This window comes from Neolamprologus brichardi, chromosome 7 (assembly GCF_056152115.1).
Source record: "Neolamprologus brichardi isolate AB-2024 chromosome 7, ASM5615211v1, whole genome shotgun sequence".
Taxonomy (NCBI): domain Eukaryota; kingdom Metazoa; phylum Chordata; class Actinopteri; order Cichliformes; family Cichlidae; genus Neolamprologus; species Neolamprologus brichardi.
In genome coordinates this window covers 22,951,116-22,974,986 of record NC_142110.1, presented here as the reverse complement: position 1 = coordinate 22,974,986, position 23,871 = coordinate 22,951,116, and the positions used below count along the sequence as shown (strand labels likewise).

General features: G+C 40.2%; 2 protein-coding genes across 2 annotated transcripts; both read left to right on the top strand.

Annotated features, from left to right (window-relative positions):
* Window positions 1-144: 144 nt before the first annotated feature.
* On the top strand, window positions 145-15,579 carry smc1b (structural maintenance of chromosomes 1B). Its single transcript, XM_006782351.2, has 25 exons — window positions 145-335; window positions 673-861; window positions 1,602-1,714; window positions 3,057-3,260; window positions 4,680-4,918; window positions 5,111-5,369; window positions 5,833-5,973; window positions 6,069-6,151; window positions 6,299-6,506; window positions 6,648-6,833; window positions 6,972-7,163; window positions 7,240-7,386; window positions 7,963-8,100; window positions 8,255-8,371; window positions 8,757-8,863; window positions 8,953-9,094; window positions 9,562-9,707; window positions 10,163-10,316; window positions 10,472-10,570; window positions 10,655-10,811; window positions 11,410-11,564; window positions 13,577-13,728; window positions 14,040-14,109; window positions 14,752-14,862; window positions 14,957-15,579. Exons 1-25 carry the CDS (start codon window positions 227-229, stop codon window positions 15,074-15,076), a joined length of 3,738 nt encoding a protein of 1,245 aa, XP_006782414.2. The 5' UTR covers window positions 145-226; the 3' UTR covers window positions 15,077-15,579.
* An 813-nt stretch (window positions 15,580-16,392) lies between these two features.
* Window positions 16,393-21,681, top strand: borcs5 (BLOC-1 related complex subunit 5). The gene is made up of 4 exons (XM_006782352.3): window positions 16,393-16,838; window positions 17,125-17,268; window positions 18,869-19,026; window positions 19,925-21,681. Exons 1-4 carry the CDS (start codon window positions 16,781-16,783, stop codon window positions 20,156-20,158), a joined length of 594 nt encoding a protein of 197 aa, XP_006782415.1. The 5' UTR covers window positions 16,393-16,780; the 3' UTR covers window positions 20,159-21,681.
* The last annotated feature ends 2,190 nt before the right edge of the window (window positions 21,682-23,871 follow it).

The following is a 23,871-nucleotide window of genomic DNA, read 5'->3' as shown; positions in this document are numbered from 1 at the left end:
CCCTTTGTAATAATAAAGAATATATAAGTACATGTGAAACAAAATGAAAAAAACAAACAAACAAAAAAACAACAATAGATCAGAGGCTGACTCAGTTTAAAACTAGAAACTAGAAATTATATTTTTAATGTGAGGAAACGCAGACAGTAGTTTCCCGCCTCTCCACGTCCTGTCTGCCACATTAGAGGGCCTTGCCTCAGACAAGCTTCAGAGTTCACTTACAAAGATGGGTTATTTAAAACAACTAGATATTGAAAACTTTAAGTCATGGAGAGGAAAACAAATTATTGGGCCATTCTTGCAATTTAATTGCATAATTGGCACAAATGGCTCAGGTAAGTAAAGTTTTTATTGGTGAAGTGTTCTAGCTAGCTAGCTAATGGTAAATAATTGTTAAGCTAGCGGCTAGCCTGCGGAGTATATCTTTCTTTCTTTTTGGTTTGCTAAGTAAAGAGTATGATGTAGTTCTTAGGACTAAATCATCTACTTAGAAATTATATTTTTCATGTAAGGAATACGAAAAATAGTTGAACAACCTCTAAATCCCGCCTGTTATGTTAACAGACTTTGCCTAAAAAGTCACGCTAGCTGTATGGTCGTCCTACCAGAGCTGGGTTATTTAAAATAAATTCATATTGAAAACTTTATGTCAATGATTTTAAATCATACTAGGTAAATCTAATGTGATGGATGCCCTAAGCTTTGTCATGGGGGAGCGGGTTTCTTCTCTCCGAGTCAAGCACTTGAAAGACCTGATCCATGGAGCTCACGTTGGTAGGCCCGTCTCCAACACTGCCAGGGTGGCCATGAGGTACTGCAGTGATGAAGAGGAAGAGACAGTCTTTTGTAGGATCATTACAAGTCAGTGGACTCTGCCAAGTTTTTTCTTACTGGGGGTAGCATATGCAAGGCCAAAAATAACAACTGTAAAACTTAAATTAAAATAGCGAATAATGTGTATATTTGTTTATGCATGTTTTCATATATAATGATGGTCCTTTAATATACATTTACATTTACCACATTAATAACATTCAATATTTGTCTAGGATAAGAGAATCATCTAAGAAAAAAAGATAATGTAAACTGACAGCTGGGTGCTGACTCATAAAGAAGCCAGATTTATATGGACAATGCTAATAAAGCAGCAACCACCTTTATTATTATGTACTGGCAATGATCAGATAATACGCATACACAAAGTACACAGTTATAACTATTATGCACCAGCATAGCATGATTGGTGATCTTACCTAATACTTATTATCCCAAGTGTTCCTTTAGTTGTGATTCACAGTGGTTACATTTTTCATCATTTGGTATAATGAGCAATAATTTGGATATGATTTTATAATTATTTATACTTTATTCTTACATGTAACTTAAAGAACCATTAAGACAGGAATGATTTGAGTTTTTCCTAAAAAAAATTGTATTTGTGGCTGTTGATAATTTTCTTTGTGTGATTTATGGAGGTTAAGTGTTTTGTTTTGTTTTTAGAAGTAATCGGGTTTTTTGGCACCCAAGGCTGATTCATGTTTTACCTCAGGATACAGTTTTTAATCCAGTCATTTTCATTTGATATCTGTTGTATTTTTCAGGGGACTCCTCTGAGTATCACATTAATGGCCTACGTGTCACTTTTGCCAAGTATGTGGAGGAGCTTGAGAAGATTGGCATTTTGACTAAAGCTCAAAACTGTCTGGTGTTCCAGGTAAAGTGCCAGAGGCTTGCACTTCACTGGTTTACTGAAAGTCAACATGAAAAAAATTAACTTTGCCAGATTTGTTTGCTGTAGTGTTCTTTTGTCAGTTTTCACATTATAGCTGTGGTAACTGCAGTATTGTAGAACAAACTGAAAAATATGTCCAAAAGTGTTTGTATTTACCATATAATGGCATATTTTGTGGTGCAGGGATTAGGGTCAGTGATTTACAAACAGTAAGAAGTTAATTAACACATAACCAGTCAAATATAACACGCTAAAAATACTTACTCAAACATAGAAGATTGCTAACAGTAAACTGTCACATTAACCCTTGCATTAATCCTTAGATGCATGAGAGACTGGACCCTACACTCTTCCATAAGTGGGTCTGCTTTTTTTCTGTGGCTCAGTTGTGGCTTTCGTCACCCACACCTTCCCATTGCTTCAGTGATCAGGGTTTGCAGTTGGGGGCAACTTTCCAGGTGACTTCTCATATGTGGTGTAACAAGCTCCTTTGAGAGCTCAGTGAGGAAGGCCTGCCATGCTGTGGTGATGCCGTTCTTGAATTCAGAGTGCTGAGCCATGAAAAAGGTGTAGGCACTGGTATCTACACCTCCTTTGGGCTTGTTGTAGAATGTGATAAATTATGTTTTTCCTCTTTCTGGTATTTTCATCCACCATTGTGTTGTGATGCATCATGCTGAGGAGTCATAGCCATACAGCCATTCCTTTCTTGGTGATGTAGCTGACCATGCAAAGGTTTGAGTGAAAACTCTGTGCTGTAAACCTCCCTGGACTCGGAAACCTTCATCCTAGGAAGGATGTCTGCCTCGTTCTATTGTAGAGTCCCCACAATAGTGTCTGCAGCAGACACTGTGGAAGAGGCACACTGGAGAAACGGTTATCTGTGGTGATGTTGTCTCTTGTATTTCTCAATTTACTGCACAAGTGCTGGACAATGTTTTCCCCTCAGATTCTTCTTACCTTCTTCCCCTGTTTGTAAACCATTCCAAGTATTGCACAGGGGATGCATGCATCATAAACCCAGAAGATCATTAGGCTATACTTAATGGGCTTGTTTGGCATGTACTGTAGAAATTTGAACCTAACCCTGAATGGCACAAGCTGTTCATCCACAGTGACACTCAGACAAGGAATGAATCCTTATCTGAATGCTGAATGTGTAGATATGTGTAGACATTGCATGAAAACAAGCTCACCAGGCCATTTTTGACCCAGTTATGCATCTAAGGGTTAATAAATAACTAAATGTGAGAGTGTTTTTTTTAATTGGCACTGTTGGTAAGAGATGTCTTACAAAGATTGTACTCCTCTTGCTTCTCACCAGGGGGCAGTGGAGTCCATAGCTTTGAAGGACCCAAAGGAGAGAACCAAGATGCTGGAATCGATCAGTCAGTCCAAAGAATACGCTGCAGAGTACAACAAGAAGAAAGAGGCCCTGCTGAAGGCCAAAGAAGACACTCAGTTTCACTTTAACAAGAAGAAATCTGCTACTGTCGAGAGGAAACAGGTGTCTCAGGAAAAAATAGAGGTAGCATACCAAGAAATTATTTTTCTCTATTCTGTCATGCTTCTAAATCCTCAAATGTGGAGTCTCTAGATACATGCGCCTACAAATGGCATAAGTGTGCCTGATAGCAGGTAGATTATAATGTCACTATTGCTGCTTCTTGAATAAGGGGCTTAAATGTGCATTCTTATTTTACTTTAAAAAACACAAACACCCCAAAAGTCACAAATGATGTTGAAGAACAGTTTTCCTCTCCCAGTCTAAACTTGTGAAATCTAATGGGGTGTTCACATCCTTGCAAATTCACGTTTTTCCTGGTATTACCTGTGTGAATTCATTTGCTTTGGAAACATCTTCATGGTCACCATTACCAAGCCAACATTGTAATGAGGAGTAAAGCTAATTGCTGAACCACTCCATTTAACATGAGCAGGTTTTACCCAAAATTTCTCCAATTATCCATGAAGCTCATATTTAGACACCACTCAGAAGGCAGTTATAAGGAGAGCATACACCTCAAGATGTCACTAGAGAAAACTACAGATTATGGCAATGATTTAGCAAAATTACACACCGACTAATTTTACTGACCTTGGATTGATGCAGTGTGTCATCACTCCCAATTTTAATTACAGTCTTGTAGTGCTGTGTGATATGACCAAAATCTCATATCCCGATATAAGACATTTATCGTCCCGACAACAATATATATCACAAAAATTTTACATTTTCTGTAAATTCTGTGAATCTTGTTCAACTTGACTTGCGTGAAGTGTTTTCAGCTGGGCGTTGTGTACCTGGAGTCGAGTGTTAAATAAGTTGAAACGGCCGCAACTTTCTTTGTGAGTACTTATTTCACGGCGTGCTGCGGGGAAAAGCCTGTTCTAAGGTTTATTTTTTTTAGCACCTGACGGTTCTTTTTAGCTTCTCGTCTGTAAACACTCTACATACTATTTCACGTGATTCAATTTATTTTGAAAAATCTCAAAAGGATCTTCAGCTTTATTGTGAAAGGTTTATGTGGAAAATAAACAACGACAACACGTAAAAACAGTCGCTTGTCCTTCCGTAGTGTGGTTATATTATATATAAGAGAAAGATAGAAGTTTAAGAAATTCTACAGTGACCATCAAAATGACGAAAAAATGTTGCTGTAAACAGTTTATTTTGCGACACCACGAAACAAACAACCGATATATATCGTTATATCGAACGGCCCTACAGTCTTACCAAATCCACATTTAACCTTACCCAGCCTGCTCTGGCCCCATGAATACAGTCAGGTATGGTTGACCTCCATGTTTCTGAGAATAGTTGCCAATAAACAGTTTTTTCGATCCGATATATGAGAGGGTTAGTGATGTTCCGCGGGTCTTTGCGTCAGAATGCGGTTCCTCCTCACAGTGAGTTGCCGTTATTCATCTTTGCTCATATTTCCAGGCACAGAAATACCAGGCACTGTTGGATGAACTTCACCAAAGCCACCTGCAGCTGAGCCTCGCTGAGCTCTACCATAATGAGCAGGGCATCAGTGCTCTTAGTGACACCCTGAAGAAGAGACAGGAGGCTGCAGCTGCAATGAACAGTAAACTGCTGATTGGGGAGCAGACAGTCAAAACTCAAAAGAAAGAACACGGACGGCTCGCAAGAGAGCAGCAACACATTGACAAAGAGATCTGGTGTGTTAGTTTTTGTATATGGCTTCAAATTTGAAGGTCTATAAATGGATGCATTATATTTTCATTTCACTAATTTTGTTTTCATTTACAGGAAAGCCACTGGTGACACCTTTTTAATCCAAATCAAATCAGATATAATTAAAAATCTGTTATTAAATTAGTAAACTGGAAACATTTCATTCTTTCACACAGCACACAGGAGCAAATCCTGTCCCAGTCTCAGTCCCAATACATAAAAGCGAAAGTGAACACGTCTCATCACGTAAAGAAGGCTGACGATCTCCGTGATGCCCTGAAGAAGAGTCAGAGGATGTTTTCAATCAAAGAGCAGGAGCTAGAAGAGCATCAGCAGGAGATTTCTCAACTTAAGAGGTCCTGGAGGAACTATGAGAAGCAGGTCCAGGAACAGGGAGCTGCCCGTGGAAGAGACATTGAGCTAGACATGGATCAGGTCTGTTAGATTTCATTCCTGCTCATTTTTGTTTGAAGTGTCAGGTACTTTTCACTACACTATGCCTTAAAAGAAACAATGATAACTGGAGATAAATTATCTGAATTTTAGGAGCGGGACTATACCTCCCAGCATGCCCCTTCCGCTTCTCTATCTATATATGACCCCCCGGCTCTACAAGCTGTTGTTCTCGTTTTCATGCCCCACCCTCCCTTTTTCAATTCTTTCACTTCTCATTAGTACAGGGGGATCTGCCCAGCCCGAGAGCCACCGCCAGTGTCCTTTGGCGGTGACTCACTTCCCCAAACGGCAGCCTCAATTCATGTTCAAGTCTTCTGCCCTTATCTACTAAAAATGCTGTCAAACCTAAAATGAGGATGTGGGCCCGGCTGGTGAAGTTACATTTAAAAGTTATAGTTATATAGGGACTCTGTTGTGATTATTATTATTTTTTATGCTACAGTCAGAGCGATACAAAGAGCTGAAGGAGCTTGCCTTGAAGCAGGGGGGTGTCCTCAGCCAGCAGGCAGAGAAGCTTCACTGGGAGGTGAAAGCAGACTGGGTAAAGATAGCCTTTGACGAGCGCAGAAAGAAGGAGATTGAGGTACTTTCTATGATACAGTTCTTTTTGTAGCATTGATATATTTAAATCAATAAAATAGCTGTTCAGTCTAATCTTACCTCTGTTTCACATCACAGAACGCTATCAAGTACAACCAAACACAGCTGGAAGATTTGACATGCAGAGCAGAGAAGCTAGAGGAGTACACCAAGACCTGCAAGTATGTTGTGTTTAGCTCAACCACTAAACGCTAAAAGGAAATTATGCTGTTTTTGTTCTTTTTTTTCACTCTCAACAAGGTGTTAATATATGTTGTATAGTTGTTCGATAGATATATATGTTGTTTTGAAAGCACTGTATGCCTCAGGTCATCCCTTGAGGAGTACCAGCAGCAGGAGGAGAGCCTTAGTGCAGAGCTGCAGCGGGGCCACCAGCGTACTAAGGAGGTGAACCAGGAGCTGAATCAGGTGATGGAGGAGTTGGGGAATGCCTGTTTGGACAAACAGGAGAACAAAAGGCAGCTGCAGCACAAAGAGCTGCTAGAAAAGCTCCGCAGACTCTACCCGGAAACTGTGGTAAGAAGCAGTAAATAGTGAGGTTGCAGCAATTCCCCAAAATTGTGGTTCGGGACATAACACCTAACATACCTCGTTTTTCTTAACACTAGCACTGCCTGTACAATTTTCTTAACTAATTTTTGACACGTGCTGTTTCAGTATGGCCGTCTGTCCGACCTGTGCAGCCCTATCCATAAGAAGTACCAGCTGGCTGTCACTAAGGTGTTTGGCCGCTACATGAATGCAATCGTCGTAGCATCAGAAAAAGTAGCCCGCGACTGTATCACTTTCATCAAGGAGGAGCGGAGGGGACGCGAGACGTTTCTTCCCATCGACAACTTGATTGTAAGGGAAAAGTTACGCTGTGCTTTCTAAATCATAGCTTGACTTTTTGGGTTTGTTAAAAATGGAAAACCTTATAAAAGGCCTTGAGAAATAATGGTGTCGTTCAAGTAGACCTAACCATCACTTCTGTGTGCACAGCTGAGTCCACTGAACGAGCGACTGAGGGAGATGCCTGGTGCCAAGATGGTGGTGGATGTTGTGCAGGTTATTGCTACCACAGTTGCTACCCAGCTGAGGAAAGTGGTGCAGTTTGTCTGTGGTAACACTCTTGTGTGTGAAACAGTCAAAGAAGCCAGGAGTATGGCCTTTGATGGACAGGAACGCTTTAAGGTAAACTTTCCTCTTTTGAGATCCACTAATTTGAGAGAGAACCATAAAAAAATGTAATCTGTCACGTCTACTCTAGACAGTGTCTCTTGAAGGGACAATGTTTGAAAAGTCAGGCGTAATCTCCGGAGGCTCCAGCAACCTGCGAACTAAAGCTCGCTGCTGGGAAGAGAAGGACATGTTGCAGCTGAAGGAGCGCAAGACCCAGCTGACCACTGAGTTACGCGTGAGTCACACTAAGTGCTCTCCTTATTCTCAGTTTTCTGCCTCCTCTCCTCTTCCTTTGTCCTCTTCCCTTTGACATCTCAGTCCATTATTTGAAGGATGTCTCAATGTTAATTGAGGGAACGCTAGCTGGAGGAGCTGTGAACACAGCAATAATACTCTACTCTGATATCCTTTGCAGACGTTTTTCAAGCATGCAGAGATGTTTTAGGACTGGGACATGAAAACCAGAGAACAGAGCAATTAAATATTTAAAGATAGATGATAATTTCAGTAGTCACTGGGATATTAAATTTGGTTGCTGATACAACCAAATTTCCTCTTGTGGGGGAATAAAAGGATTAGAATAAAGGATTATTCTATTCTATTACAACCAGGAGAACTGATAAATATACTAAAGTACCAGCTTAACAAGTAGGCATTCCTCTCACTATCTGTTTGAAATCTGTGAGCATGTGTTAGTGCAAAGTAAAGGAATTTAGAAATATAGTAAATTGTTGTATTTTTTGTTGTTTTTTGGTTTATACACACTGTATTTTATGTACAGGATTCAAGTTGTGTTTTGGTTATGTAACAGGATTTGATGAGGCTGAAGAGAAAAGAGCTGGACCTGAAACAGATCGTTGCACAGGCTCAGGGTGCTCAAACCCGCCTCAAATACTCCAAAAATGACTTGGAAAACCTTCGGAAGAAAAATATCCCTAAATGCCAAGCGGTATGAGCCACACAACTCTGATATAAAATGTTCTGGAATGCCACAATCATTCTAAGTTTAGAGACTTAATAGGGCGCAAAAGTGTTTTTCACACAGGTGTTGAAATCAACTGAGCTTACAGTTTCTTGGTATTTACTCTGTCATATGTTTTCAGGACATTTCTTGTCTGGAGAGTGATTTGGCAAACCTGGACTCTCAGATTCAGATTCAGATGGAGAGTGTGAAGACAAAAGAGGCAAAGATTAAGGAGATCAGAGACAAGCTTGACCAGGTGCTGCTCTCAACATATCATGACTTAGATTGAAATGTTTGCCGTTGAACTTCTGTTGCAAGTGAATTCAGTGTTGGAGAAATTTCTTTGTCTCTGAATTTTCAGTTTTTTAGTATTTTAGTATCAGTAAATCCTAACAATTGACAGAACTTATAACTTTTGCAGTGTTTTGTGCTGGCTTCATGAATGTTGGCCCATTTAATTCTTAACACTGTAAATTGACTCAGACTTTTACAAAAGCAAAATGGAATTTGAAGTGCTCAGTGAGTAACTTTATTAACAGTCTGCTAGAATGGTGGGTTTCCAAATACAGTGTTTGTCTCGTGGCTGGTTACACTTGCACATATTGGATGTTGTATGGATTCTCTCTATTCTCTGTATTTAGATGGAAAACTTGGTGTTTTCTGACTTCTGCGCTGAGATCGGAGTGGACAGCATCAGACAGTTTGAGCAGGAGCGCTTGAAACAGCAGACAGAGCTTGATAAGAAACGGTACTTCAGTCACACACCAGTATTTTCTGTGTCACATGATGAACTTTAAAAGCCAGATCTTTAATGGGTTTTTATGATAAACAACTCAGGCTGGAGTTTGAGAGTCAACATGCCCGCTTAAATACATGCATTGAATATGAGCAAAAACAGCTTGAGCAACAGAGAAAGAAGGTCCAAAAACTGGAGGATACCATCAGTAAGGAAGAGAAATTTATGACTGAGCAGAGAAAGGTAAGTCTCAGTTTTTTATGTTGTTATAAAGCAAATGACAAACATTCATAGCAATATATTTTCCATCCATCCCATTCTCCCCTTCTTATCCTGGGGGGGGGTGTATCCCAGCTGTCTTAGGGCGAGAGGCAGGGTACACCCTGAAAAGGTCGCCAGTCTGCCACAGGGCTAACACATACAAACAGACAACCCTACACACTCAACATTCAGAGTTACCAATTAACCTAACCCCACTAATTACATGTCTTTGGATTGTGGGATGAAGCCAGAGTACCCGGAGAGAACTCACGCAAACACGGGGAGAACATGCAAACTCCACACAGATTGGCCCCGGGGTGATGGTGGACTTGATATCAGGACCTTCTGGCTATGAGGCAACAGTGCTGGTTACTTCTGGCTGTTGCCTTTGTGGATCTTAAGTTTGATTTTTGCAGATTTTTCAACCAAGCACTCGTGTTCCCTTCCAGGAAGAGCAGAAGTTGTTGGCAGTGGTTGAGGAAGGTCAGAATAAGCTACTTGAGCACAAGAACAAGCTTTTAGCTAAGAAAAGTGAGGTGGCTGCTGCCAAGGCTGAGCTGGATCAAAAAACTCAAGTCCTTCAACAGATGAACAGGTAACATCTCTGCAATGCTTCTAGTGCCACTGTTTTTGAGATTTTGTGCAGTTATTACTGTCACCATTTGCACCACTGCTGATTGTATTGATTGTTGTGTCACTGTGAGGTTTCCTCCTTGTTAGGTAGCAGAAATGTTGTATCTAACCCACTACAGTTACTGATATGCCTTTATTTCTGTTATTTAAAAAAAAATTCTGTTTTTGATGCATTTAAGTAATTTTTTCCATCAGTAATATACATGAAATTAGTTTCTTTGAGCTTTGTTTCCAGTAACAATAATGTGTTATAATTGGCTGTTTTCTCTCCACCATCACTCCCAAAACGTTCCCTTCTTCCTAAGCAACCTAATGCCATGAGTTACCATATAAGTCCATGTCAAAACTTGACTTGTGTATCATGTTTTGTCATGGACTCTGTTCTCTGACTTCATTTCTCTTTATTTCGCCAAATAGGGATTTGGCGAAGCTTCAGCGAGAGGTGATGACAACAGAGACGGCTATAGAGCAAAAGCGCTTGACTAGACACAACTTGTTGCTGGCCTGCAAAATCAAGAACCTGCCCATCAGCCTGTTGTCAGGGAGCCTGAATGAAATCAGCGAGGTGCAGGTAGGACACAGAGATGTTTGGTATCTACTCTGACTTGACTGATCATTCCTGTCCTGGACTGTTTATCAAATTCAGCCCAAATTATAATTTGAAAGAAAGGTTTAAAGTACTGTGGTGTTGGTATAGATGATCATTGATTTGTCCGGTCTGTGCAGCTGGACACAGATTCTGAAAGCACTACAGCCACCATGGACATCTATGAGAGAGAGGCACGACTAGTCATTGACTACTCTGAGTTGGAGACAGAGCTCAAGGTGAAAAACAGGGCAGCATACTTATTCTCTATTGGTGTTCTTTGGTTATAGAACCAGCAAGTATCACCCATTGTGTATGGTCAGAATTTGCAGGCTGAGCAGGAAGTAGAGGCCTCCCTGGAGAACCTGAGGGAGTCAGTTTCCTCCATAGAGGCAGTGCTGCAGCGCACCACTGCCCCTAACCTGAAAGCACTGGAGAAAATGAGGGAGGTGAAGGACAAGTTACAGGGAGTGAAGGAAGGTATTTGTGTGAATCTGTTGAGTTTTTCACCTCAAACTGAAACAGCTGGTGCAATATAAACCCATCAGGCATAACATTATGACCACTGACAGGTGAACTGAATAAAACTGATTATCTAATGGGAGCAGTGAACATTTTGTCCTCAAAGTTGCCGTGTTACAAGCAGGGAAAATGGACAAGTGTAAAGATTTGAGCGAGTTTAGCAATTGTGAGGGCCAGACGACTGGGTCAGAGCATTTCCAAACCTCCCCGTCTGTAGTGGTCAGCATTTATCAAAAGAACGAACAGTGATGAACCAGAATGACCCTGACAGACGAGCTACTGTAACTCAGATTGCTGAATTGGTCACATCTTGGTGGCGGATACAACAGCACAACTTCAGGGGTCTAGTGGAGTTCATTCCTTGACGTTTATATTGTTTTCATAAGATATTCAAACTGTTTATTTGATTAATTAATGAACAGAGGACTGCTTCTGTCTAAGCAGACAGATTTTTCATGTTGAAATTCATTTATTCCCACGGGTGCGTTTTGCATGTTATAGTGTGTTAAGTGAAGCACCTGGACTGATGATTAAGCTTCCTCTTTCTCTCACTCAGCCTTTGAAGCCAGCACTAAAGCAGCCAGGAAGTGTAATCAGGAGTTTCAGCAAGTCAGATCCCAGCGCCTGCACCTCTTCAGTCAGTGTTTTGAGCACGTGTCTGTCATAATCGATCAGGTCTATAAAAGAATTTGCAGGAACAACAGCGCCCAGGTGAGACAGACAAACTTCACTTTGATGTTTTTTCTTCAATTTTTAAATTTTTCTTGTTCTTTTCTCCTTCAAAGTAATGTTTCTAAAATGTGTTTAATTACTTCTCCGTATGCGGAACAAAAACAGTGAATTTTGTATATATTTATTAAAGTCTTCAGTGATGATTTACTATACATTACACTGTATACAGGAAACAGTAGATATACAGTGGCTTGCAAAAGTATTCGGCCCCCTTGAACTTTCCCACATTTTGTCACATTACAGCCACAAACATGAATCAATTTTATTGGAATTCCACGTGAAAGACCAATACAAAGTGGTGTACACGTGAGAAGTGGAACGAAAATCATACATGATTCCAAACATTTTTTACAAATAAATAACTGAAAAGTGGGGTGTGCGTAATTATTCAGCCCCCTGAGTCAGTACTTTGTAGAACCACCTTTTGCTGCAATTACAGCTGCCAGTCTTTTAGGGTATGTCTCTACCAGCTTTGCACATCTAGAGACTGAAATCCTTGCCCATTCTTCTTTGCAAAACAGCTCCAGCTCAGTCAGATTAGATGGACAGCGTTTGTGAACAGCAGTTTTCAGATCTTGCCACAGATTCTCGATTGGATTTAGACACCAGACAGGTCAGGGATTAAGTTATTGAGAAATTTAAAGCAGGCTTAGGCTACAGAAAGATTTCCCAAGCCTTGAACATCCCACGGAGCACTGTTCAAGCAATCATTTAGAAATGGAAGGAGTATGGCACAACTGTAAACCTACCAAGACAAGGCCGCCCACCTAAACTCACAGGCCGAACAAGGAGAGCGCTGATCAGAAATGCAGCCAAGAGGCCCATGGTGACTCTGGACGAGCTGCAGAGATCTACAGCTCGGTGGAGGAATCTGTCCATAGGACAACTATTAGTCGTTTTAGACGTATTAGACAACTAAAGCCATTGTTAACAGAAAACCATAAGAAATCCAGTTTTCAGTTTGCCACAAGCCATGTGGGGGACACAGCAAACATGTGGAAGAAGGTGCTCTGGTCAGATGAGACCAAAATGGAACTTTTTGGCCAAAATGCAAAATGCTATGTGTGGCAGAAAACTAACACTGCACATCACTCTGAACACACCACCCCCACTGTCAAATATGGTGGTGGCAGCATCGTGCTCTGGGGGTGCTTCTCTTCAGCAGGGACAGGGAAGCTGGTCAGAGTTGATGGGAAGATGGATGGAGCCAAATACAGGGCAATCTTGGAAGAAAACCTCTTGGAGTCTGCAAAAGACTTGAGACTGGGGCAGAGCTTCACCTTCCAGCAGGACAACGACCCTAAACATAAAGCGAGCGCAACAATGGAAAGGTTTAAAACAAAACATATCCATGTGTTAGAATGGCCCAGTCAAAGTCCAGATCTAAATCCAATCGAGAATCTGTGGCAAGATCTGAAAACTGCTGTTCACAAACGCTGTCCATCTAATCTGACTGAGCTGGAGCTGTTTTGCAAAGAAGAATGGGCAAGGATTTCAGTGTCTAGATGTGCAAAGCTGGTAGAGACATACCCTAAAAGACTGGCAGCTGTAATTGCAGCAAAAGGTGGTTCTACAAAGTATTGACTCAGGGGGCTGAATAATTTCACACACCCCACTTTTCAGTTATTTATTTGTAAAAAATGTTTGGAATCATGTATGATTTTTGTTCCACTTCTCACGTGTACACCACTTTGTGTTGGTCTTTCACGTGGAATTCCAATACAATTGATTCATGTTTGTGGCTGTAATGTGACAAAATGTGGGAAAGTTCAAGAGGGCCGAATACTTTTGTAAGCCACCGTACTGGCATATATTAAAGTTTCTCTCCTGCTCTGATTTTCTCATGAAGGGCATTTAGTATAGTTGAATATATGTGATCCAGCACAAGCTAAACTGTACATAATTTTCGTTAACTTGAGCATTTTAGAAGCTGTTACCTTAAATAATAAAACCTCATTAAAAATTTAGTCTGTCTGTGATTTGTTCTCCAGGCCATTTTGAGTGCAGAAAATCCAGAAGAGCCGTACTTGGGTGGCATCAACTACAACTGTGTAGCACCAGGGAAACGCTTCATGTCCATGGACAACCTGTCTGGTGGAGAAAAAGCCATCGCAGCCCTTGCTTTCATATTCGCCATACACAGGTAACACTGAAGTCACCCCATGGTAGAATACATGAAAAATGTGTTACATATATTAAATGTATTTTTTTCAATGAATTATAGTTTAAGGTAAAAAAAACAACCCTGTTTTTTATTTTAATAAATGTATGTCGCTTGTTAAGCTGCAGAATAATCATGTTAAATAATAAACTACTATTGACCAAAATAATGTGAATATGGTTTTTGAGCAGCCCTAGAGATCAGTATTTGATTATGTTGACTGACACAAAGTGATGCCACATTCCTGACCCACGTTCCTAGTATACTGTGTCTGTTCTGTTTCCTTCTCTCAGCTTCCGGCCTGCTCCTTTCTTAATCTTGGATGAGGTGGATGCAGCCCTGGACAACACTAACATTGGAAAGGTAAGAGTCAAGCTGCATAAACATTCACTATTAATATCCACCACTGGGACAACCCAGTAACCCGGCAAAATGTGTAACAGACACACCAGTCCACCGTGTCTATTTCACGCTTTGCCTTTCAAGACGTGAAATCAACACGGTGGACCAGTGTGTATATTACATGTTTTGGTGTGATTTGGAGTTGGCTGGAAACTATTAATACATTGATTATATCCATTGATCAACCTCAGGAAAAAGTGTCAATCAGCAGTCTTCTCCATGATTGTGGTTGTGGGTACAGAACTTGACCCACAGATACACACTACTGGTACTCTTTGAATAGTAGCCTGTCAGACTGAAGACTAGATTTAAAGGACTATTCAGTTTTGGCACAGAAGCATCTTAATGCAGAACTGTTTGACCTGCACTGTGGATGGGACATAATTATGCTAATAACTTATTCTTAGTTGTAAGAAGCAGTGACATAAGCTGGTGTTGGATTGGGGGCTTCTAATAGAAAGGGATGCACTGCAGCAGGAGGACCATGTATTATTATTCAGATTATATTATTTTTGTATATTTACCAAATACATTTTGCCTACTGCATTCTGAAAGGAAACTTTTGTGGGCGATATATCAAGTGCAAATATTCACTGTCTCCAGGTGACCAGTTTCATCAGAGAGGAATCCAGGGAGAACATGCAGATCATCATCATCTCTCTCAAGGAGGAGTTTTTCTCCAAGGCAGACGCTCTGCTGGGCGTCTATTCAGATGTAACATAGCTTTCATTAATTATGAAAATTAGTGAAGAAGTTTAAATTCCTACAATGCCAGGCAATAGAGTCATTATTCTTTTGTGTTTGGCAGTTTGATGAATGCATGTTCAGCTGCATTCTGACCCTAGACCTGCGTCCCTATCCTCTGGTTGAAGATGACAATGGGAAACAGACTGACAAAGAGCCCAGCTCCGACAAAAGGCAGGATTGAGCTTTACAGGAATCAGCTGCATGAATCCATTATGTTTTCTTCTTGTCTAGTGGCCTGTTGCGTTGTTTAATGGATGTGGTTGTTTCTTAGTGTTCTTATATTTTGACTACACAGAGGAACTGTCCAGACTACATGTGCAGGCAGTGGAGTTATCTTGGATATCAAATGATGATCTTTATGTTTGACTGTTTTAGAGTAGTTCTTGTTCTTTAAAGTAATTGCAATTCACTGTTTTTTTTTCAGATAAATTTTGACCTCAAGTTATGTTTATGAGAAGGTTGTGTGTTTTAATTTGCTTACAAGCAAATTGTTTTTAACTGAGGTGAAAAATGAAAGAAGAAGAAAAAACCCTTCATATAAAATGTAGCAACCACACATTACAGCCTTTGAAGGACTCTGTTTATGTGCTTGTTCTCCCATTAGGCACTTTGAAGTTATTGGTGTAAATGTTACCACTGAAGTTGGAAACTGCTCTGTTCATTAAATCCACTAAGTTAAATATGTGTGTGATGTCTTGCTGTTATATTTTCAGCCTTTTTTTTTAAGTGTTTCCCATTTAAATGCAACAAATTCTGCTTTACTACCCATTACCCAGTACCATTGTGGATTGAGTTATGATATTAAAAGCATAATATTGTTGTTTTATAGTATTTGCCATGTACAAATTACAGATCCCATGAAGGTGCATAAGGTGATATTTTGTCTACTGCAGACAAATTATTTGTGCTAATAAGATGTTGTGTAGAAGATACTGTAATATCAACCTCCTGACCATCTGTCTCATTAATATGCAAATAACGTATTATGTATGCACAGGATAGTTACACTCATAACATAATTTTAGTGCTAAATTGAATTTCGGATGCACACAGCTACCATATAATTGAGAACACAGCAATGTGTTTTATATTTTTGTGATTCACTGAAATTCTTGCTGATTCAACATTAAGATATAATTTACTGTAGATATTAAAAAGTAGCAAAGTGTTAAAGACTCCATACTGCATAGCTTGTAAAGCAATGAGACCTGGTTATAAAAAGATCTTAATAATAGTGAGGTGGAAGTAAAAGTTGTAGCTGAGTAGCTGAGTTATTTCTGTGATGGCTGTTTGCATCTGAAAGTATTCACAGTAAACTACAAAATAAATAACTTGAAATGAAAAATAGCACTTTGTAGGGGCTCCACTGACATTTTTTTTGTTGAGATACAGTCTTGTTTACGCAGAGCCCTAGACATAAATATACGCACAATAAGGCTGTATATGCGACCTGGCCACCAGTAGGGGGCGGTAATATTGAGCACTTTACAGCTAAGAAGCAGACCCCGTGATCACTATTTACGGAAGTGTATCCTCGCTTCGAATTGAAGTCTGCTCACAGGCATTTTTGTTGTGCTGTCATGCAGATATTTCTTAATTCTGCAGAGCTAAATCGCTACATTGAAAAACATTTGGTCGGGATTCAACGAGCTTCGGGTAACCCCGTTTGTAACACATCCTAGCTGGCAATTAGTAGCTATAGCCTAAACCGGTGAGCCAACAGCCCTTTTACTTCCTCTGGTCCTACATACTTGGTCCAGTAGTTGTTTAGGGTCTGTTTGTAGACCGTATGAACTCAGCATAAACTGGTTTTTAGCAGGAAACTCCAGTTTTTGAAAACGTTAACTGAAGCTAACTGCTAGTTTGCTAACCTAACGTCAGCACCATGGGAGCGGAACAGAGCGGAGATGCGGAGCACAAACATTCCGATTACAGCTCATCAGGTAAGGCTGTCTGCCGTGGTGGTTTTCTCTGTTAAGGTTAGTTTTAATGAAAAGTAAACCGAGCGGAGGTTCGGATTATATGTCAAGCCACCTGCACCAACAGTCATCGGTATTACAAATCCTATTTGCATGCACCCTCCAGTAGTAGCACCACTACTAGTAGTATACATATAATAATGAAAGTCCTGCTGTCAAATTGTGTGGGCACTGAGCTTTTTAAAAGTTACACATATTCCACATGTGCTGTGCTTCAGATTTGGTTTTAATTACATTTCTGTCGTTGCAGTGGTGCCATCTCCAGCAAAACAGAAGGCAAAGATGGATGATATTGTGGTTGTGGCTCAGGGGACTCAGTCAATGCGAAATATCCACAACGACCCAGATGTCATCAAGCTTCAGGAGATACCTACGTTTCAGCCGCTTTTGAAAGGTAACGCTTAAGTCTCCGGAGTGCTGTCACGGATTTTTGTTTGGCACTTTAAGAGACTGTAAAAGAGGATGTTTTAGTGGCGGGTGCTCATATTAAACATGGCCAGAGTTTAAAACAAGCAGTATACCACCCGGTGTGCTGCTGCATGGTGGAGTAAACACAGGGCAAGATTGACTCATGTCCCATACCCAAGTCAGTTTTGGACCGTTTTCAATGAAATGAAATAAAAATACAGTACCAGATCTTTGCATTCCTATTTACAAGGACTGATGTTGTGCCAAAAAAGTGATTTCTGTGTTTCTTATATCTTAACTTATATTTATAAATACACGGTAGTGAACAGAATGTGAACTGTTTTGCAAATATGTAATGTGACAGAAGTGACCTGTTTTGCAAGTATGTTTATAATTACCTTATTTTACTACATTGTAGTTAATCTAGTTCTTTTTGGTGACCCAAAGTATGTTTAAAGAACTATAATGATATATTTGTTACAATTTCTCTCTCTTAAAGATATATAGATAGATAGATATAGAGGTTGCACAGGTGGTCCACCTCCTCCACGTTGGTTCGTCAATACGTGCCTTTGCCAGAGGGTTTGCTGTGTTTCCCAGCACAGTCTCAAGAGCATGGAGGAGATTCCGGGAGACAGACAGTTACTCTAGGAGAACTGGACAGGGCTGTAGAAGGTCCATAACCAATCATTACTGCCGGAGCTGCAAAATAACCTCCAGCAGGCCACTGATGTGAATGTCTCTGAAAAAACAATGCAAAACATACTTCATGATGGTAGCCTGAGGGCCCAGCATGTTCACCGTTGACCATTAAATACCCGAATTGGCAGGTCCATCTCGTAGTGTACCTGCTCTCATCTGTGAAAAGATGAGAGCAGGTACACTCCGAGTGCATGTGACAGCAACCTCACTCCCATTGGGTATCGGAATAAAATCCTTGGAGTCACTGTCAGACCCTACGCTGGTGCACTGGGTCTTGGAAATAATTGATGTAAATAACAGAATATGCATTTAAATGCATCCGTAGTACAATATATGATCTATGTTGTATTTTTACATTTATCAAGTGGCAGCAAATCCAATTTGGTGCAACGTACACATTAGCTGAAATACATAGACTGCATAGTGACCACAGTTTTTATTTATTTATTTATTTTTTGCTTCATTGAAAAATAGAAAACTAAATAACTTCGCACTGCAACATTAGCTGTAAAGGCAGTGTAACAGTGTTTGGATTTCTGGGATCACCTGAGGTACGCCTTCATTATACTCTTCAGATGTTTTGTCTGGCATCCTTCTTTTCAGTTTTCACATGTGCTGAGTTTTCATCTTGATTCCAATCAGTTCATTTTAAAATTCTGTGTAGTGGAGCTGAATGTCGCTGCAACCTATTAGCACTGTGTTAGAAGGCTGATAATGAACCAAAGTTCCTGTGTAGGCACACTCCTGAAATAGCAGCCTGCAAAGCTCTGTCACATCCTGTGCATTGCTAATTACTGTAATTACCAAGTGTTACACTGTTGTCAAGTGTTACCGTGTTCCTGCATGTTCAAGTAAGTTGTTTTTTTTGCTTTTTCTCTCCACAGGAGTGCTGAGCGGCCAGACGTCACCCAGCAGTGTGTGTCTTGAAAGGCTGGACACCGCTCAGGTTCTGCAGCTCTGCATCCGGTACCAGGACCACCTACACCAGTGTGCTGAGGCTGTGGCTTTCGACCAGAATGCTCTTGTAAAGAGGATCAAAGAGGTAAGACTGTTTTTAAGTCCTTAAATAACTATATTAACTATATGTACATGGGATGTAAACATATTTTCTCAGCAAATGTAAAAAAAAAAGTACCAGTACCGTAAGCACTGCTGGCTGTTGTCACAGGCTGGCTGCTCTCTCTACAAGGGCAGATTTTTACTCCGGATGCTCTTTGTGACACAGCACCAAAGGGATTTCCGTCTCCTCCCAGGACTGAGCCGTTTATCTCTTGCTTGTTGGGTGCATGTGTAAACCACTACACTTTGGAGCCACTCACAAAGACCACAAACATGTTTAAACAAACTCAAAATATCCCAATTAAATATACAATATACAGTTAGATGGAACAAGTCTGCAGGGTGTGCACTTGCTAAATGGTAGGTATGGAGGGTGTAAAACAGAAAGCACTAAGAAAAAGTCAGGGAGAAGACCAGGTGAGGAGAATGAGGCCATTCTGCAGATTTGACCTATAGCCATATAATCTCCATTAACTCAGTTGTGGGTGGGAATAGTCTGTTTTACTTAGAAAGTTTCCTAACTGAGAGAAGTGACCCAAATGTCCACAGGACAGCTGTATTAAGAGCTGGACAGATTCCCTAAATACTAGGGAAAGGAGCCTCTGTGCTTTCTTTATTACCTCCTTTAACTAAAGATACAGTGGAATGTCCTTAATGAATAGATAAACAGTAATGCTGAACCACAATTCAGTGCAAGCACACAGCTGCTCACAAAAACAATAAACATGTACAAGTCTTTGCATTAAAATAAAATTGGGCCTCCTTATCAATCTAAAACCGTTACATATCGTAGAAGAAAAATTAAAAGAATATAAATAAATAATCAAATTAAAAGGACACTTTGGGGTTTTTTCACCTATGTTTACTCTGTTTGTCTGCAGATGGACATGTCGGTGGAAACCTTGTTCAGTATAATGCAGGAACGCCAGAAACGGTATGCCAAGTACGCCGAGCAGATCCAGAAGGTCAACGAGATGTCCATGATCCTGAGACGCATCCAGATGGGAATCGACCAGACGGTGCCGCTAATGGAGCGCCTCAACAACATGCTGCCTGAGAGTGAACGCCTGGAGCCCTTCAGCATGAGGCCTGATGGGGAATCCGCCACCAAGTAGACTCTTGAAAATAAACACAGCTGCTTCCTACCTGAGTCTCCATGCAACTCTCCATCCAGGAGGAACAGCAGCTCTGTCCAGCTGGAGAGAATCTAAGACTTGTAACATTTAAAGAAGGCCTGCAGCTTGGCTGTGTGTGATTGCAGCTGCTTGGGTTTGTTCTCCAAGTCACAAACAATTATGTGTATTCTTTTATTTATTGCAGCCAGGTTTGCTGAACACACATGCCAGTAATCAATAGATCAGCAAATACATTTTCACACCTGCAAGCTATCCTGATCAATAACCTTCTGGGTGCATTCATAGGTACACGTGACCCAAGGGAATCAAGCTGGGAGTTGTTGAGATGTTTTGCATGTTTTAAAGATTCTGATATGAATGTGAGCAACATAAAAACATCTAAAGCTGCTGATCTGGAGGTTTGTGGACAGCCTCCTAACACTTGCCACCTGCTCCATAATTTGTGATGCGTTAGTTTTGGATCGTTACAAATGTGTGTTTGTAATCATGATGTTTGAGTTACTTTGTCATTATATCCCATCCCGGAAGTGCGTGTGTGCATTCTTTGCAATGTTAAAATTTCATTTTGGGATATAAAGAGCAACAAGAAGTATTATTGTATAATGAGCATCGAAATTGTGCAGTGGAAGTAAAATCAGAAATCCTGTGTACTTGGGTTTTTGTGGGAAGGAAGACTTTAAATGGATGCTTTTGCTTGAGCAGCTGTGACAAGCCTGTTCACAATCAAAATATGTGAAAAATAGAAACTTTGGACTGTATATAGACCCTGATAGCTCAGGTTTCGTAAGGAATGATAAAAAAACGTAAATTGAGGTGGACACAAAACATTTGGATTCTGACTTCTGTTACAAAAAAGGCTTTCAGATCACTGCACCAAATGTCAGCATTAACTTTGACTGTTGGTCTGGACACCAAAGGTTTACATGCTGACCTGTTAATAAGCAGAAATCTAATAACAGTTTGTTATATTTTGATCTCTTTGGGGAAATTGATCAGGTTAACTTGATGGCTTCATCTACTGAGTAGTTGCCATGTTTGCTACCCTTACAGGGGATGGATTTGGGATTTTATGTGGTTTCATGTTTACTGCCTCTATTTTTTTAAGAAGAGAAAGGAGGGGAAAAAAAGCTGTCAAGACGTGCCCGTGCAACATGCTCTCAACAATTTATTTTCTTTTAGGTAGAAAATAGACACTTTTTCTCTTGTTGATGCATCACTGACCTTTGTGTGTGTGTAAATGCCAGTAAAACTAATTTAGAAATTGGCTTTAAGGTGGCCCTGAACACTTTGCAGCAGCTGTAGTGAGGACATGTTGGTCCACTAGGTGGTGCATGTATAACACATTTCACTGGCTGAGTGTCTCATTGCCCATAAACAGCTGTTTGAGTGTGGATGTTAGGACTTGAGAGTGAATGATTGTTAGCTTGTACATGCTCACTGTCACTGTAAAAATAAATAAAACAGCCTGCTCCTGCGAGGCCACCTGTTTCTATTTTTCATTCCTTGTGTCAGAGCTTCATTTGTGGTTAGAACAGAGTTTATAACACACTGATTTGTGTCATATCCTTTTTAACAGTGATGGATGCTCATGTCTAACAGCAATGAAAACCTCAAGTTAAGATTAAAGCTTAGCTGCCCTCACTGTGCAGCCCTAGTGTTTTATTTACCCTGATCAACATTTGTAGTGCTTTGGAGCGATAACATTAGTTGAATCTGTTAATCACTTTTTAAAAGGGAATGTGAAGTTGTCTGAATAATTTCTAAGTTTGTTGTGTTTGATAATAAATCGACTGTACTGAAGACTGCTGATAAATTACATTAAGCACTTAAAGACACCACTTTGGACTAATGTCTGTTTTTCACAACTTTAATTTAATTTAATTTTTTACATTTAGTCAATGATAATCCTAATCCTGCATGGGCAGGAAAGCATTAGGCAAAATAATGAATTAAGTGTTGTGAAGGCAGACACTTCAATAATAATAATAATAATAATAAAAAACAAAACATATGTTACACCAATCACTAACAGAGCCTGTGGCATAAATGCTCAATCGACCAGCTTTAATGGCTGCTACTTCTTTCCTGTGTTTTAATATCTGACTTTTAATCTTCTTTATTGTATAAAAAAAATCTCAGAAACAATAACAGCTTCCAATAACCTGCTGCTTTGGAGATTTTTGATCAGTGCAGTTTCAATTTTGAGCTGGACCAAAGCTAGTGGGCGAGTGTACCCATTTCCTGTTTAGATTTCTCTGAGGAAGAGAAAACATTTCTAGGAAAATGGGCAAAAGTCTGGTAATTTAGGCTCTAAGCTCGCGCATTTTACCTGGGTGAAAATGCATTAATGTCAGAAATGAAAGGAGATTGGCCTGACTGCTTCGAGCTTATGAGAAGGCAAAAGTAGCCACTTGTTACAACTGAGGTATGCAGATGGGCTACAACAGCAGAAGACCACACTGTGTGCCACTCCTGTTAGCTAAGAACAGGAAACTGAGGCTACTTTTCACAAAAATAGAAGACTGGAAATACATTGCCTGGTTTCCAAAAATTGATTCTGTTCATCTGGACGTAACGTTTTCAGTGGGAGAAACATTTTGTCTCTCACCTAAGTGACTTCTTCAGTCTAGTTTAATTTAATGAGTCTTGATTTCGGCTGCAACATTTGGATGGTAGGGTCAGAAATGTGCATAAATGTGGTGGTGATTTCTTGGCTCTCTTTGGCCACCAACTGAGCATCAATGAAATGCCACGGCCTACATGACTATTGTTGCTGACCATGTCCAATGCCACAAAACTCAGTTAATCTCAAACTGGTTTCTTAGACATCATAATGACCTTGCTGTACGCAAAGGACGTCCACAGTCAACAGATCTCAATCCCACAGAGCACCTTTGGGATGTGGTGGAACGGGCGATTCACATCATTGATGTGCAGCCACAAATCTGTATGTTGTCATGTTAACATAGATCGAAATCTCTGAGGAATGTTTCCAGCGCCTTGTTGGATCTTTGCTGCACAGAATTAAGTCAGGTCTGAAGGCAAAAGAGGATCCAACCAGATACTTGCAAGGTATACCCAATAAAGTGGCTGGTGAGTGGACAGAATATACACCGTTACAGTGGCAGTGCCCACATTCAATCCCAAATAATGACATTAAAATATTTGCAAGGAAACTCCGTGAGCCTTAGACTACAGGTTGCCCCAAACAGTTTTCCCCACTGCCAGACCTGTATGGTAAAAAGACTGATTCTCTAACAGTCGAACACAGATGGGTGCATCAGAGAGTATCTTGCCCAAGGGTACTACAGTGGAAAGATGGAAGCAGGAATTCAGTTCAAATCAGTTTTATTTATATAGCGCCAAATTGCAACAACAGTTGCCTCAAGGTGAAGATGAAGATCCTAAATAAAGAGAAAACAGCCAAAACTCCATCAATCATAAGACTCAGTATTAGCAAGCACTTTGGTGACAGTGGAAAGGAAAAAAAAATCCCTTTTAACAGGAAGAAACCGCAGGCAGAACCAGGCTTCTGTTTATGAGCTGCAGCCAATCTAAAGAAAGATCAGAGTAATTCAAACTGCTTTTTTTCAGATAGTGAAAATCAAGGTTGAATAATAAGATAAAAAGGGATTATTACAAACTTTAAATTATGACAAACTACTCTGGCAGAAGTAAATGAGAATAACAGG

Bases quoted from the DNA above. Each gene is read 5' to 3' on its own strand.
- borcs5 (XM_006782352.3), top strand. From the start codon at position 16,781: ATGGGAGCGGAACAGAGCGGAGATGCGGAGCACAAACATTCCGATTAC. The intron at 17,269-18,868 runs GTAACGCTTAAG...TTCTCTCCACAG, and splicing joins GTTTCAGCCGCTTTTGAAAG to GAGTGCTGAGCGGCCAGACG. The intron at 19,027-19,924 runs GTAAGACTGTTT...GTTTGTCTGCAG, and splicing joins TTGTAAAGAGGATCAAAGAG to ATGGACATGTCGGTGGAAAC.
- smc1b (XM_006782351.2), top strand. From the start codon at position 227: ATGGGTTATTTAAAACAACTAGATATTGAAAACTTTAAGTCATGGAGA. The intron at 4,919-5,110 runs GTGTGTTAGTTT...TCTTTCACACAG, and splicing joins CACATTGACAAAGAGATCTG to CACACAGGAGCAAATCCTGT. The intron at 9,708-10,162 runs GTAACATCTCTG...TTCGCCAAATAG, and splicing joins GTCCTTCAACAGATGAACAG to GGATTTGGCGAAGCTTCAGC.